Below are 16,020 nucleotides of genomic sequence, written 5' to 3'. Positions count from 1 at the left end.
AAAAACCGGAAAGGGAGAAGTGTTTTGCATGTAGTGGACTTTAAAGCGTGAGAACAATGCTTCCTTTAACTTCTGAATTGAAGTCACGCCAAAATCCCCCAGGGATCTTGTCCTAACCAATCTGTAAACTGCTTTTTTATCACCGCGTGCTGAAACACTTGAATATAGTTTTTCTCTTCATTGTTTCGGGTTCGCTTTGAAGAAATCTTCAGAAATTTTTTTAAGAACGTTCTAGAAATCTTGGTCCTTGTATATATTTTTCGCCTTTGTATATATTTTTTTGGTTGTAAGTAGATTTCACTGTATATATTTATTTACCTGTGAATGAGATGGCAAGAAATAAGCGAAAGAAGATAAAGGACAGAGAGCACATGAAGGCTGTGAGGAAAGATGCGAAAAGGAGGTGGAGGAACAAAAAGGCCCAGGAAAAAGCTCTAAAAAACGCCGCAGCTTTGAAACCGGCTGGTCTGATCAATGTTCAAAAAGCGAAAGATGACCACCTGGATATCAACCAAGCTCGTGAGCGTAAAAAAGAAAAGCCTACCCTACCAAAAAAACGCGACGAGAGCTCAGTTATAAAAGAAATCGACCCGGTGGAGATTGTACGCAGTGAAAAATCCATAGGCTGTGGTACCTTCGGCGTATGCTACCTGGCTTATTACAGGAGCATACTGGTCGCAGTAAAGGAGTTCAGGATGAACTCAAACAAGTCAAGGAGTGACGTTAAGCGTGACCTACTACGCGAAGCAAGGATGGTTAACCATCTAGGAGATCATCGAAACCTCCCACTTCTTTTTGGAGCTGTGATAAAGGGAGAACAATTAATGCTAATAACGCAGTTTCACGGACAAAAAGGAAAAAGTGTGACCTTGTCCATGGCAATTAAGAAAAAGAAGCTGGAGAAGTCTGAGTGGATAGAAATTACAAAGGGACTTTGCGAAGGGCTTATTCATGTCCACACGCGTCAAATTTTGCACAACGACTTGAAGTCAAACAATGTGGTGGTAGAGAAACGAAATGACATGTGGAATCCAGTAATAATCGACTTTGGAAAATCTCGTTTTATTTCTGATCCGAAACCACGGATGGCTTTAACGGCTTCAAGCCAAACGTCTTACAAGAAACGGTACCCGCATATTGCTCCGGAAATTGTAGCGGGTAGTGGACGGCAGTCAATACAGTCTGACATTTTCTCTTTAGGGAGAATTGTTCTAAGCATTCTCGACTTGCTGCCGACAGCAACTGCAATGTCCCTCAGAATTGCTAAACGTGCAATCTTGGACAATCCGGCCAAACGCCCGTCGATCGAAGAAATCATCGCTGTTTTGTAAATATATAGCCGCCGAACTTGATGCGATGAAGAAAAAGTGGAAGTTATCCGTCGCTTTTTTTTTCTTTTTGTTACTGTTAGTAAGTTATTATGCGAGAGATGCTGCTTGGTCAATTGTATAAATGTTTTTGTCGGCCTAAGCCCGTCGTAGTAACTAGTATACCGTTCGTGCGAAATGTTGTAAACAATTTCAGTCTTCACGTAGATTTGTGGCTTGGAAATTTAGCCGGTTATTTCATTTTCAATTCCTTCTTAATAGATATAAAACCCGCTCTCCTTGAAGTTTTGACTGAAGTTTTCGGATTGATCTTAAATTATGTCATTCCAGTGATAATTATTTCTCTTGTTATCGCCTTTTATAATTGTAGTTGTGTGATTAATAAAGAGGGTTTTTTTTGTAAAGCCTTATAAGTAGTAGAATGTTTCGCGCGAGGAGTAACTGTGGACGTGATGCCTCCACGCGAGATAAGCCAAAGAATGCGCGTCCGTATCTGGAAAACATTTTTATTATGTCAAGAAATATTTATTTTAAAGGTTTTGTGTTTCCCTTGGGGAGTGTTTTGGTCGCCGGCATGTGTGAAAAAAGTAATTACCGAGAATTCCAAAGCAACACCTCAGTCATATGAAGGCGCCAAATGAGGTCTCCTCTTTCAGTTAATCATAAGCCATGGGTAGATTCAATCTACCCTTAGGCTAATTTGCATAATTTTTTTCGGTGAGCAAAGCCCGTCATGTTAAGTTGCGACTCAGCCAAGTGGACTGAATATAAGACTGAAGCTTACAAAGGTCATTCTTTTTAGTGGTAAAATATTCCGTGATAGAAAGTGCGCAGATAAGCGGTGTCTGTATCATATATGGGAGTTTGTGACTCGGGACCGAGGAAAATGTCTGTTGACCGTATTAACCGGTGTCCGCATTAGCGGATTAATTTTCGAGAAAAGTATATGAACTTTTCGTCGGGACAAACGAAACTAGCCTTTTTGTTTTATACCGGAGTCTGCATTAAGCGGGTACTATCCGTAGAAGGGGTTCCCCTGTAGACAAAAGACAGTAATGCTGAGTATTAACATATCGCTTATATTACAGGTTATGCTAGTTAAGTACAATAACACTAAAATTTAAGTCAAGCCGTGGGAATCAGGTAAAGGTCTACATGTACTAACCTTGCCAGACCCAACTGGTCCTATGACTGCTAGTAGTTTGCCCTGCAAAAAACAACCACCACAATTACAAGTTACATAATTAACTGGTTCGGAGGAAAACAGCAAATTTTGAATTCTGAGAATCTCGATGTTTCCCAGATAGACACTTAATTTTTTTTTGTGAAAGGTGTGAGCCCAGGAGTCATTTCAAAAGTAGGTTGAGTTTGATCGTCCGGGTGAACGTAGTCCTGAATGGGACTGTTGTTGTTGACAGTGACTGACGTTTCGACAACCTGTGCGGTAGTCATCTTCAGAGTCAAAGTGAGTTGTATCACGTCAGTTGATGGTATTATACTCTGGTCATTGATCTGATTGGTTAATTACGTCGCGATGTTATTGGTCGTCTGTCAGTTAAGCCATGATGTTATTGGCTATGAAGACTCGTAATCAGTAATTGGTGAGTTTTGATCCGTCTATTGTCACAGTTAAACAGTCGTCTATTGTTAGTCAAATTGTCAGTTCTCCAGTCGTTCTCTCGTAGTTAGTTTTGCTTGATCTCGTTAATAAGTCGTTTGTACGGCGCTGGTAACTGTTGGCTACGATTCAGTGGCGTTTGTTCTAAGTTAGTAAACCAGCTTTCTAAAGTAAGACGTTGATAGTAGTCTGTAGAATACGTTATACATGTCGCAGAGTCCCAGTCAGTTCGATGTTTCGTCTGTAAATGGTGCTCAGCAATGTGATTGTTGACGTCACCATTCCTCGTCGCTCGGTGTTCGGTCAGTCGCGTGCTTAGCTTTCTGCCGGTTTCACCAATGTAAGACCTGGCAGTCGCAGCATTTGATCTTGTATACTGCTCCCTGTCTGTCCTCCGGTTTGTCTTTGTCCTTGACATTAGTAAGCAGTCGCCGTAAAGTGGTTATCGGTTTGTGTGCAACACAGGGTTAGGGTTAGGGTTAGCCAATAACCAATAGCATCACGGCTTAACTGGCAGATGACCAATAACATCAACGTCATTGACCACTCAGACCAATAACCAGAGTATAATACCATCAACTGACGAGATGGTGACAATTGTTTGATCTGCAGCATTTCGTTAACTACACGGTCACATTTGTCCGTGAGTCCTCAGGGAAAGCGATAAGGGTTTTAAAAGTGTTATAAGACGGAATGAGACGACGAATTTCCTGGGGTTTCTAAGTGTGGAAGACCAGGGACTTCCGTAAATGTTAGAAAGCTTGCTTGATTAATCACAAGACCCATATGTTCTTTTCCTGGGGCCACTACAAAACCTATGCCCGCATTTTTAAATTTAGATAAAGGCCCTCGAGAAAGTGTTAATTTATAGACAAAAATTTATTACCGAGGTGAAAATTACTCACCGATGAAACCTCGTAAGTAAGGTTGTTGAGGGTTGGCTTGTTTCGCGACTGTTAAAGGAATTACATGTCATAGTTAGGGCTTACCCGTACAAAATCAAGAGCAAACTAAGGGGAGAAACGATTTACCGCATTCCAGCTTGCAGACACGTTTTCGGCTTTAATTCCACAGTCTTCTAGCTTAGGTCTCAGATTGGATGTTATCAGTCCCTTTGAATGACATTCATCAAGGAGCAGCAGCTTCTACAACCATAACAAGTCACAGGAAGTTACCATCTTGACAAAAGATTACCGGAAAAACTTGTTTATAGTTAACGAAGACATTTGTCTGGCTGGGGTTAAAACACAGACAAAAAATGGACTGTAACACAGGGGAAATGAGTGGAACGGAAGACAGGCGTTATGTTGCATCTCGCATTTATAACTCTCAGTTGGGAAATACTTTCACTCCATGTACTCTGTCAAAAGAACATCTAGTATCATGCACTTAGTTTGATCCCGTCACCTGTTTGGGGACCTTTTTGTATCGCACTTCACTCATAACCAAACAGCTTTACCAAAAACACTTTCACTGTCAAAGGGATCTTTCACAAGAATTGGCAATGAGTAGTATCAGAAACTCATAAGGAGTTTCTGGTAGTATATTTTAGACCCCTTATTTGCACAGGAATTGATTTTACTTGACGTCATAGCATGTTGTAGTTATCTCATGAATAAAATGCGGTAAGGTCATGTGCTTTTTAGGTGGTTCCAAAAAATCCCAACCCTACTACAGCAATGTCTAAATTTAGATTGGATTATTCACTGACTACTAACATCCACCGGCGAAAATCATTCAGCAACAACAGACTAGCTGAAAGGCTCGACCGTTTCACGTCATCAGCCTTTACAGCACTAACAATTTTCAACTTACTTGAATTCTTTCAATGGAGACCCTTCCTTCATTCAAGAAAGTAATGGCAATGGGAAAAAACAGCGTCATAACTATACGGATGGAGTTAAAAAGTGACAAACAAGTGAAGACCTTCTGGGCTGTTAAAATGTGGTCTGTCAAAACATACGTCAAGAAAGTCACAAAAGTAATCAGCACAGTCGAACTGAAGAAAAATGACAAGAATGCTCCACGCACAAAGGCCAGCTTCAGAAACCAAGAGAGCTCAGATCTGAAAACAAACAAACAAACAATTTATGGTAAGTCAAAGGCAAATTCTCGAGATAAAAATATTGCAAGCTAAACTATCGTAGTAAAAAAGAAGAGAAATAGATCATGTCTTGTTGGACAAAAAAATTTAGTCCCTCCCCCCCGGGACCCAGTTGCCCTCTTCTGTTGCCACTGAGTTAGGAAGAGACATATGTACATGTTGTGAATGTAAGCACATCATGTATGCTGCTGGGAAAAGTAACATTAGTTAACTTTACGCTCAGTGTTGGCAGTAAGTAAGCACTCACTTTCGTATTTTGGTTATCCATTCAGTGACGGAATCCTCCCACGTGTACATCTTTATGACCCGCATGGCACTTATTATTTCATTCATTCCTTTAACACGTTCGTCAATGAAATGCGCAGCTTTACGCCTGAGAATATAACAGAAACTCGTTGTTAACTTTACTGCCAACTTACATCAAATCTCTCACCCGCTCAAGCTGCAGTTAATATATCGCATGCGTGTGAACAAACATTTCAATGCCAGTGACTTACTTGTAAATCGACACTATTGCCTTTTCAACATCTGTGGACACTTAAACAACGCAGTCATAAGTGATAACGACATAGCATAACAGCCTGTAGAACAGGTGTAACTTTTTGTGTTTCAAAGTCTAACCGAAGCGCAAAGAACGTGAGAAGCTTAAGTATTACAGGAAGGGAGGGGCGAAAAAAATGAAAGCCTATTCTTCAGGGTTTTTTTTTTTTTGACTTGTTCACTTTTTTGAACTTTACCATTTCATAAACTAGATGTAGCCGACAATCTCTTATAACTTTGGAAGATACTTGGTCATTTAGGGGAGGTTGCCTGCACTTAGCCAGCTTACCTGAGAAACATCAGAACACGGCCCATCTTTATCTGCACAGGAACTAAGAGAAACAATAGACCCATTCCAGCTAAAGATGAGGCACCAATCTCTCTCCACAGGAGACCAAGTACTGCAACTGCTTCAATTGGGCCAAGCACCAAGTAGTGGAGGAAAAAGCAAGCCTAAATAAAACGCAACAACTAATCGTTCACCTTCCAAAGCCTACATGTGGGGTCCCTTAAGGCTCAGACCTAGGTCATGTACTAATTACTCGAGCTTGCATAGCAGCGAGAGTCGTAATCTGGAAGCTGTTTTCTTTTGTTCGTATTTAGTATACAAAAGAGGGTCATGGTACCAGGCGTTCCTAGCGAGGAACTGGGGATAAGAATCACGACGTGACCGACATAACATTTTCCAGAGCGCCATGGACCCAATGCAGAAATGGATGCTGCATTAAAATTCTTTTGTTTCAATTAAAATAAGCCTGACTAGACTCGCTTGAGATAATGTATTCTTTTGAATTTTGTACTGAAGAACGAGGCTAGTCAGGCTAATTTTTTCAAAAAATTCAAACGACGGTATTCAACCAGCAGCGATTTTCGCATTGGGTCTATGCATGTTTTGAGAAGAAAGCTTTGGAAAGATTGATCGGCCCCCAATTCTATCACTTGAAAGAAGTGATTACTTTGAAACAAGTGAATCCTTCGGTGGCTGGAAAAAAGAAGAATCTTTATGAGCAAAACTTGCATGTTGAGGCAAACGACAAGAAGCAAATCGCTTGCTGGGTTCGTTGGTCGAGTGTGGTAAACGCAATTGTGTGGTAAACTCAATTAGGTTTCGTGAAGAGCATGCGGTCAATTCTCCGCGATAATTGAAATGACGTGCCACGTTCATCACGTTTTTCCTCTTCGGCAATGATGTAATTTCTTTTGAATCGAGGTCCTTGATTTTCGGGTATTTATATACGCGTACTCAGTCAATTCAGAAACAAATCGTCGAATGCGATGTAAAAAGTAAATATCCTCAAGATTACTCGACGGTCGATAAAGAACGACGTGAAAAACTTTTAGCGACGTAATCCTGTTTCGTGTAGAATTAAAGGCCTCCTCATTTCTTATCTAATCTCCAAGCAAGCTCGATTTAACGCTGATACAACCCTCCAAGTTGCGACCATTTTAGCCGCCACGGCGCCTAAGATTTTAAAGCTGGCGACTTGATTTGTAAAAAAGTTTCCCTAAACCAAAAGAATTGGTCGCCAAATGGCGACCAAGCAAAAACTTTAACTTTGAGGGTTGTGATATGAGCGTTCTTGTTTGTCTTGGTGCCAATCCGCCTTGATTAGTATTTTTTGCTATTTTGCGGGTCAGCACTTCCTGTAATATCATTTTTGAAGGAAATAAATGCTGTTGTTTTGTTGTTAAATGAAAACTTATGACAGAAAAGTTCGGGGGACGCAGAGCTACATACCACATCAAATCTCTGGGTGTCTGAAGAAACCAAATTTACAATATTTCCAGTAGTTGTACTAGCCATTGCAGTATTGCTTAGTCTCAACACCTACATGTAGGAATGCAAATAACAATGAGTCAGTAGCTATGAATATATTCATGATATTAGAATACCCGACAACCTTAGAGAAACGACCAGCCCAGAGGCGTATGAGTTGTTAGCGCTCAAGATACCGTTAAATTTTTTTCCGTATTGTTTCCTATAATACAAATTAAATAGGTTACAAAGGGAAAACTTGCGAACTTTGGAGGAAGAATCAGTGAATCTGTATAATACGCAGCTTTTCACAACACTGGATGCTTTATCAAGCCTAATTCGAGTAGACTGCTTAATATATTTTGGCCGGTTTACCGTTTGATTTTGCATCTGCCACTCAGACCTTCCAGAGAACCATGACAAAGGAATGTGCAGTGAATGTGTGTACCTCATGCGGGTGGAAAAAGTGGTAGATCAAGGTCACTGTGTTTGTCTCTGTGCATGGTTTGTCTCTATATGAATGCATTCATGAAATTTGACACATTTACCCGATCAACGAAAATCTCCTTTAACTACTGGGTGGGCTCAGGACCAGCAGGAATCGAGTTATGTATGTAGTTGATGATCTGCACAAATATTTTGTTTGAAATGTGCATAACAGGACATCAGGAATGTAAAAGTACCGAAGAGCACTGTTTACCTTGTTATACACAAGAGACGTGCAAGCAATCCTCACCCTCATACCATAGCATTGCCTTAAAAAGGTAAAAGGTGTCATTAAAAAGCTTGACAAAAGGCTGCATAAACACACAGCCAGTGCATACAGGAAGGCCTCTTCTTGAGTTGTGGAGGTTTCTTGGTTGAAGAAATTTATCAGTAAACCAACAAAGACTGGCTGGATGATTCGTAGTGCATCCTGGGTAAAAACATGACAAATTTGCTAACTGAAAAGAGAGTCTACAAGAACAGATAGTCCCTGCGTCTTAGAATGACGGTAAACACGTACAGCTCGAAAATTATTCTTAAACAATAGTCGGTAACGCCGTACTGAAAAGCAACGCCTACACACAAAAAAGTTCACCGTGGAAAACACAGTATCATTGACGTCACAAATAGTACAAAGATGTTGGTATTTCATGGGTGCTTAGGCCGTTTCAGAAGTCAAAAGACTCAAAAAGGGGACCAACCCAGCTTACAGTAACAATACAATATCAAACGTGAAACGTACTGTTTCATCCGATATTTTCTCACTTAGAAGTGAGTTGAAAACGAGGCGAGGCGCAGCCGACTTTGTCAAGAATGATTTTAAAGCATCTTGTAAACGGATGAAATACTGAGTGGAGTGCTTGATATAGCTCCTCAAATGCTTCATAATTTTTGAAGAAATCATTCAAAGCTAAAGTTCACAACATTTAATGGTAATAGACATATTCACGGTTTTTTTTTTCAACTTTTGACATGGACAAGTGAGGGAAAATCCGTCGACCCCACCGGCAAGAGCGCCTTACTATTAGTAAAATTGCCAAATATGAAAGTGATACGTCTTAAGAAAGCGAAGATATAGCTCCGCAAAGTTGCAAAAATTTAAAGACGTTTGTATGGTGGGGTGGGGGGACAAGTTTGTGCCCTCCCCCCACCATACAAACAACTGTAAAGTTTCGGGACTTTGAGGAGCTATATCTTCGTTCAGAGTGTTTAACAAATCACTTTCAAACTATGCAGTTTTACTAATCTTAAGGTGCTCTCTTCAGTGCTGTCGACGGATTTTCTCTTACTGTCCATGTCTAAAGTTGAAGAAAACCATGAGTGCTCAGTCGGTACAACACTTGACCGCAGAGTGGGAGTTCACGACTTTGACCAATACCAATGACCTTTAAATAACTGAGGAATGAAGGAATTTCCTTTTCCCTATTCTCTATTTTCTAATCCCCCATAATACACTGTTTGCCCCCCCCCCCCCCCTTCCCCCCCAAAAAATGGCGTAAACCATTGTTTTTAAATGCTCCTGGGAGTACTGCATTTTCCTAAGAGCATTTGAAGACAATAACGCGTGCACAATTTGACCTCAAATAGAGTGTATTATGAGGGATTCGAAAATAGTCAATAAATGGCAAGGATTTCGGCGGCTTGGATGTTCGCATAAAATGGAGGTCCCTTCTCCAGTAGGAGACATAAAGGTGTCCTCAACTAAAGTGTTTTTTCAGGTTGAGATATCCAACCACAAATGTGAAGTTCTACGTTTGAAAGGGGCCTTAAAAACTGCAAAGTAAACGCGAGATTATTGCATTGATCATGTAAGTACAACTCACAGTTATAACTGGAAAAACACTAAGGCTTATATAGCCTTTTCCAAATGTTTTCAGGATAGCACGCGGTAAACTGGGAGGTTTTCCCTTTTCTTTCGCTCTGTACATTTCTTTTTCCCACTCCCTGAAAACAGTGATAACATATTGTTAGGATGATCAAAAAGGACCCTTCATTGCATAAGAAATACTCCATTTTCCTGACCTCTATCTGGAAAAAGAAGCACAGGTGTTCCTACATTTTCCAACGAAAATCTCATTCTTTCTAATCCAGTTCAATTCAAGTGACAACGTTTGTGAAACTAAATTAATATGGTGCAAAAAAGGATTCTACGCAACAAGCATCTCATTGTGGGTTCGCAACTTGAAGGTAAACTACATGAAACGAGCCATAGTTTGCCAACTGCGGATGTGAAAATAAGTAAAGAAATGTTCATTTCAGTTGTGTTCGCAATTTGTTAAGCAGTTGCGACGAGAGTGAAAAATTCAGGGATTCTTCCGAATTCCATTCACACAAAGTGACCTATACAACATACGAACGGCTGATTTTCCGTCAGCTGTCTGATTTCACTGATAAGAACAATGTTCTCAACGATAATATTTCCGCATACTGAAAGGGTCAATCGTTCACTACTACAAGCTATTCGAGATGTCAAAGTAAAAGCTATGAAGCGTTCGGAACTAAATATAATACAGCACGATTAAAAGTTACCATCGAAAAGCTCTTTTCCCCGTTAACGATGTTATTATTTCTAACACCTTTCAAGTTGATCTCCAAGTACGGCAGTTTTATCCTGTGATCTGAGGTCATAAAAGTCTTCTGCTTCAAGAGGCCTCTTACTTCCCAGAGAAAAAAGTGGATTCAGCCACCTACAAAGAATAAGAATAGTATAAGTAAATGCGTCCAAATTCAGTCTAAAACATATTCCATGGGTAATTCAAAAACAAAAAAGTACTTGAGTGACAATGTATTTAACACGGAAGTACAGTATTGTGGACACATTTTTACGACTCCCTCTGGAGACTGGACTGCTGTACGAGCCAAGCCGTTAGTAGGGCAAAGAAAGCGGAGAGTTTAAGCTTCACGTATACGGCAAACGGCAAACGTCAGATTCAAGTTGAGAATTTCTCCAAATAGAAAATGTACAGATAAAAACAGCTCAAAACAATTCTTATGGATAAAAAGTTGCGTAAACTACTAATTTAGGTGTAGAAATAATGAACAGTAAACAAAAAGTAAAGAGGAAACTTGGTCACGTGGTACAAATTAGCGTTTGCCGTTTGACGTAAACGTGATGCTTAACCTCTCTAATTACTTCACTACTCAGTTATGGCAAAACCCTGAGTATTAGTTCGGCCCCGCGAATAAATACCCTCGATCTCCCGCTCTGCAGTCAAGCGCTCTAGTGACTGAGCTAATCCTGCCGCAGGTTTAAAAAAAATACCTATACCCATACCGTAGACTGTGTAATAAGAGTTCAGGTTTGTAGGCATGTGTGAGTTTTTAGGGCAGGAATTTTAGAGGAAAATTACATTTTGACTGGACGCAGGAAAATAGAAGCGGTGCAGTAAAAAGTTAAAATTAGAAAAATCCAGGTTCACAACCTCAATATTTTCAAATTTTGGCGACTCAACACATTTCTCAACTTACCAATAAGTAACATATCTGGAAAATAAATTGACTCCTGGCATAGGCGAAGGCTTGAGTCCAGGGATGCTGTCTCTTCTTTTTCCCTCCAGTAACAAGTCTTCAGCAACTTTTTCATCATCATCACTAACCTCATCAGGAGACGGAGCTGGAATTCTAACATCTACTAATTCCTCTTTATCCATACTTTAAAACCTGGTAACAAAACAACAAAATACACAAGAATCACAAGCTATAAAACAGGTCCATCATTCATAAAGAAAACATAAAAGATCTTGTTACGGGACGTTCCTCCCTTAAATAAAACATGTCCTTAAAATATGAGAAATTCCTCTCGCAAACAAAACAAAATTTCCACTTGAATTCATTTCACTTCACAAGCTTGAGAAAACTTTAAGGTTAGGTATCTGTAAGCTCATAGCATGGTCACCTTTATCAAAACGCCCATGCAGATCTGCTATTTACTGCTTAACTAAATGTCAACTCCTATTCCAGAACACAAGAAAAAATCCTCAGTTATAGCTGTAGCTGCAAATGCAACAGTCCATCGCCACTGTAACTCTTAAAACTCCAGCAGTCACAAACAGATCTATAATTAGCATACCTTTGCTCAACTTTGTCTATATGGAAGATTAGTTAGTGGGAACCAATGACATCATGATTAGGCATCTCGTCGTAGAACAGGGTGATATCATGCTCCACGTTTTTAGATTAGCCTATAACTTGTGTTGGTCATGTCCATATTTCATCATAATAATGTCTAACCGTACATACGACTATTGCACCAGGTTAGAAAGTTTGCTCTTATATTTTTATCATTTATTATTTAAATTAGTAACTTCGATTTAATCTTAACATAGAGTGAATATGGTGACAACTACATAGTTAAATTAAATCAAATCACTACAATGGCATTGCCTTAATGAGTATACTGCATTATTAATAATCATATTCTAGTAATGTTATCTGGTACATTTGATACCTAAGGTATCATCAATTATCACATTATTCAACATTGTTACAGTGTTAAATGCAAAGAAGAAGATTGCAGTTAAAGATGCAACTTGTGCAATTGCAAAAAGAAAGCCTGAAATCATTCAGGTTTGATGGTATTTTCGAACCCTGGCCTCTGCGATACTGGTGCAGTGCTCTATTCAGTTGGGCTAGCAAGCCAGTTTGGGTAGGTTGTTATATTGGTTTGCATATAATATAACTGGGAAAGATGAAGATGAATATCATACTTTTGAAATAAACACAGGGGCGTAGCTACCTGTATGCACGGTATGCACGTGCATTACCTGAAAAAGTCAAGGGTTAAAAAAAAATGGAATAATATAAAATAAATCAAAAAAATCAAAAAGTGAATAATAAAAAAGCAAACATTTTTAAAAGCACATTTTTTCTCCAATTATTTAATTCTGAAACATGCAGACAGCTTTTTTTACAACCAAAACTATGTGGGTTTCCAGAGAAGCGACGTGATTCATTGGTGGACTGAATCTTGAATGATACATTTAGAAAATTGTGCATACCCCTAGAAAAATCCTGGCTATGCCCCTGTAACATCTATGTCCTGAATTATCAATAATTAAAATACTCAGATGCAAATCAGTTTACCAGAAACTAGACGTGAATTAACTAAAATGCCGATGTGCGTCAACTGAAAAGTGAATTGCAAACATCCGTAAACTTGTGATACAGTCTCATTGTGGTCTTTAAAGTGTACCTTATCCCAAGTGAGGGCATTGACAACTGAAGTACAATTAATACCTAGTACCCTCCAATTTATATTAGAGTTTTTGACTACTGTATGCAGCCATATAGGCAACTGTTTGTATCAACAATACACTAATTTAGAAAGATACATTTAGAAAGATAAGGGCCTGAGTCTGTTCATAAGTGTGAGTATCAAAGTGGTTAAGTGAGTTATTGCTTGGTGGTCAGGGTGAATGGGGGGGGGGGTGCAGGTGCTGGAAAAAAATCAGCAAGCTCCAGGTTATTTAACAATTAATGAATGAGGCTGAGTATCTTGTGAACAATTAAGGAGATCAAGGAGGGTGTTATCCATCGAGGCTGTAGGCCGAGGTGGATAACACTCTCCGAGATCTCCATAATTATTCATACGATGCAAAAGCTGAATTCATTAATTTTTTTTATTATTCATTCAAAATAATTCCTAGTTTAAAAACATAGCTAAAACATGCTTACCTCCATCGATGTTAAGTTCATCTTTGGTAGTGCACGTTTTGGTTTAGGGTTGTTCAGCCCCACAAATATTCTCCAAATAGCAGATGTCACCCTTTGAGTTGTCTTCTTGCTGTTCTTGCCATGTTTTTAGCTACTACTTCGCTTAGTTCTTACTCTTGAAACAAGTGAAATGTCTGCCATTTTTGTTTTGGCAACCAAAACAACTCAACCTCGTCCCCAGGTCTTCTCTGTTAATGGTGCATTAACCTGCAAGGAAGCTGCATTTTGACATCATCGGTTCATTAATCGCAAAATTCTTCCAAATTTGGTCATCAGTGGCTGGTTATGGTGAATTATACGTGTGCTTTTAGCCTAATCAGAATCGGGGAAATATTTTGAATGAATAATAATGACATTTATTCATGTTAAGTTCTAGGCTAAATAAGGGGAGACATTATGGCTATTAAAAGTAATGAATTCAAAACCCTTGTTCATAAACAATGGGCTAAAGTAAGCAAACGCATGTATGACTTTAATGTGCCAATCAACTTGACACTTCCACACTCCACTCCCGCCACCCCCTAAAATGATTTCACTGCCGGTCTGCAGAGTTTGAAACAGAATTAAAAAGCAAAAGCATAGTGAAACATTTAAAAACAATATACAAAGGTTTTTTATTTGTTTACGGTATCAACTGAAGTTGAATAATAACATTCTGAATTAAATAAATATAACACCGACTCTGAACACTCAAGTGGGCTGCATCCGAGCGGAACTTTTCATTGAATTGTCATTTTTTTTTTCCATTTTTACCCTTAAATTTAACAATTTACTTGCACTTCTCACGCTTTCGTTTTGTACGATCCACAAACCATGTTCATTTCTTCACTTTTGGTAATGATGACATGAAGCCATCGAAATATCAAGTTACTTTTGGTTTAAATATATACTAAGGTAAGGCATTTGAAATGTATATGTGCCAGGATGCGTTAATTGGAACGAGCCTTCCCCAAAAAGTTCAAAGGCCCCCGCCGGGGGTTGCCCGAGGGATGAAAATTACATGAAACAATATAGGTTACAGGATTGATTCCAACATTCATTAATTTAGGAAAAAAATGGCTGCGTCGATCTACCAGACGCTCGATAGGAAATAAACTTAAGACATATATGAATTTAGCTTAGCAACTGAGTCATCAAAACAGGATTAAATATTTAGCTTAAAATTATGGTAAAGATCACAGTTATCTTATGAGCCTTCTAACTTCGTCCGTGAGCGTCGTGACACGGTTAAACGTATTGACCCAGAAATCATAAACAATTAGTTTTGAAGAAAGTTTACAGGAAAAATTACGATCGTGCTATACCTTTAAAAGGTGGAAAAATGCCTCTTCTTCAAAGGTCCTCTTGTTATGGTGCAAGGCAGGAACAGGCACGAAAGGGACGCGTACGAAAGACAAACAACTTTTCCCTTTGCCCCAGGCCCCAATAAAGTGTTCTTCATTGTCACCTGAAGCATGACTACGCAAATCAATTTTTAACATAATTATTCTGTAGTGGAGTGTGCGTTTCTTTTTCTCTATTACCGTGGAATTTTTAGTTCTTAAGCAAAACGTGAACAACTCAAAATCATGGACTAGTATTGCTTTATAGTTTCTAAGCTCTGGAGATAAGAACTCTATCCGAAAACGGGAAGCAACAAGGGCGGCGGTTGGCTGTGCTTTTGCCAGGTTCAGGGGAAAAAATAACCGATTCCCATTTTTGGATATTTTAGGGTATTTAATAATACCCATAAAAATCCCAAATTTGGTAAAGTGAGACAAGTCCCAACCAGGGAATTTCCAACCAAGTTCCATGATTGGGACTTGTCTCACTCTTCCAGATTTGGGATTTTTGTGGGTATTCTTTAAATACCCTAAAATATCCAAAATTGGGAATCCGTTATTTTTTCCTGTGGTTTTAACGTCACCAGAACACAGCGAAATATATATTAAGGAAACAGAACTCTTTCAAAAAAGGATTTAAAAGGAGAGTGTTAGCACCTGAGAAACAAACCGAAAATAAATATTAGGGGGGAAGGGGGCTGGTAGGAGAGAACATTACAGATAAAAAACATTGGAGGATTATAGGTCTCAAGTTGGAAAGATAAAATACAGAATTAACCCTGACACAGAATTCAGTAACCATGACTTACACTCAACAATGTAACCTGAGAAAACTCCGAGGGGTATTCCCTTATATAAGCCATATTGGTATGTGCCGCCCCGACGGGTAGGGTTTTCCCCCTCTTGGTCTGAAAACGGGTATAGACTTTATCCATGTTGGTCTGGAATCGGGTATGGTTTTTGAGGGAACTACGACAGTGTGTGAATATTTTCGCTCATTCTCTCTGGATTTTAAAAAATCTTTTGGTTGGTGTTCCAGTCTCAGCAATGATATATGATGAGTTGCTGACTATCCCCAGGTCTCAAAACAGGTATGGATTTTAGAGGCCAGTAAACGGGTATGGTTAAATCACATTTTTTGGTCTGAAATAGGG

General features: G+C 39.2%; 2 protein-coding genes across 2 annotated transcripts in view; one reads left to right on the top strand and one right to left on the bottom strand.

Annotated features, from left to right (window-relative positions):
* The window catches only part of LOC140943758 (ATP-binding cassette sub-family C member 4-like), a 49,755-nt gene extending 38,244 nt beyond the window's left edge, over window positions 1–11,511 (bottom strand). Inside the window, exons 1-11 of the mRNA XM_073392867.1 lie at window positions 11,301–11,511; window positions 10,409–10,519; window positions 9,656–9,776; window positions 8,047–8,262; window positions 7,329–7,418; window positions 5,880–6,043; window positions 5,298–5,423; window positions 4,762–5,011; window positions 3,978–4,091; window positions 3,852–3,899; window positions 2,494–2,535 (exon numbers count right to left, since the gene is read on the bottom strand). Of these exons, the coding sequence (XP_073248968.1) occupies window positions 2,494–2,535; window positions 3,852–3,899; window positions 3,978–4,091; window positions 4,762–5,011; window positions 5,298–5,423; window positions 5,880–6,043; window positions 7,329–7,418; window positions 8,047–8,262; window positions 9,656–9,776; window positions 10,409–10,519; window positions 11,301–11,482 (1,464 nt within the window). The 5' untranslated portion in view covers window positions 11,483–11,511. The remainder of the gene's footprint in view (window positions 1–2,493; window positions 2,536–3,851; window positions 3,900–3,977; window positions 4,092–4,761; window positions 5,012–5,297; window positions 5,424–5,879; window positions 6,044–7,328; window positions 7,419–8,046; window positions 8,263–9,655; window positions 9,777–10,408; window positions 10,520–11,300) is intronic.
* LOC140942569 (uncharacterized) lies at window positions 241–1,695 on the top strand. Its single transcript, XM_073391486.1, has one exon. It carries the CDS (start codon window positions 330–332, stop codon window positions 1,329–1,331), a length of 1,002 nt encoding a protein of 333 aa, XP_073247587.1. The 5' UTR covers window positions 241–329; the 3' UTR covers window positions 1,332–1,695.
* Window positions 11,512–16,020: the final 4,509 nt, after the last annotated feature.

This window comes from Porites lutea, chromosome 7 (assembly GCF_958299795.1).
Source record: "Porites lutea chromosome 7, jaPorLute2.1, whole genome shotgun sequence".
Taxonomy (NCBI): Eukaryota; Metazoa; Cnidaria; class Anthozoa; order Scleractinia; family Poritidae; genus Porites; species Porites lutea.
The sequence above is the reverse complement of the archived record's forward strand: the minus strand, read 5'-3'. Positions and strand labels throughout refer to the sequence as shown.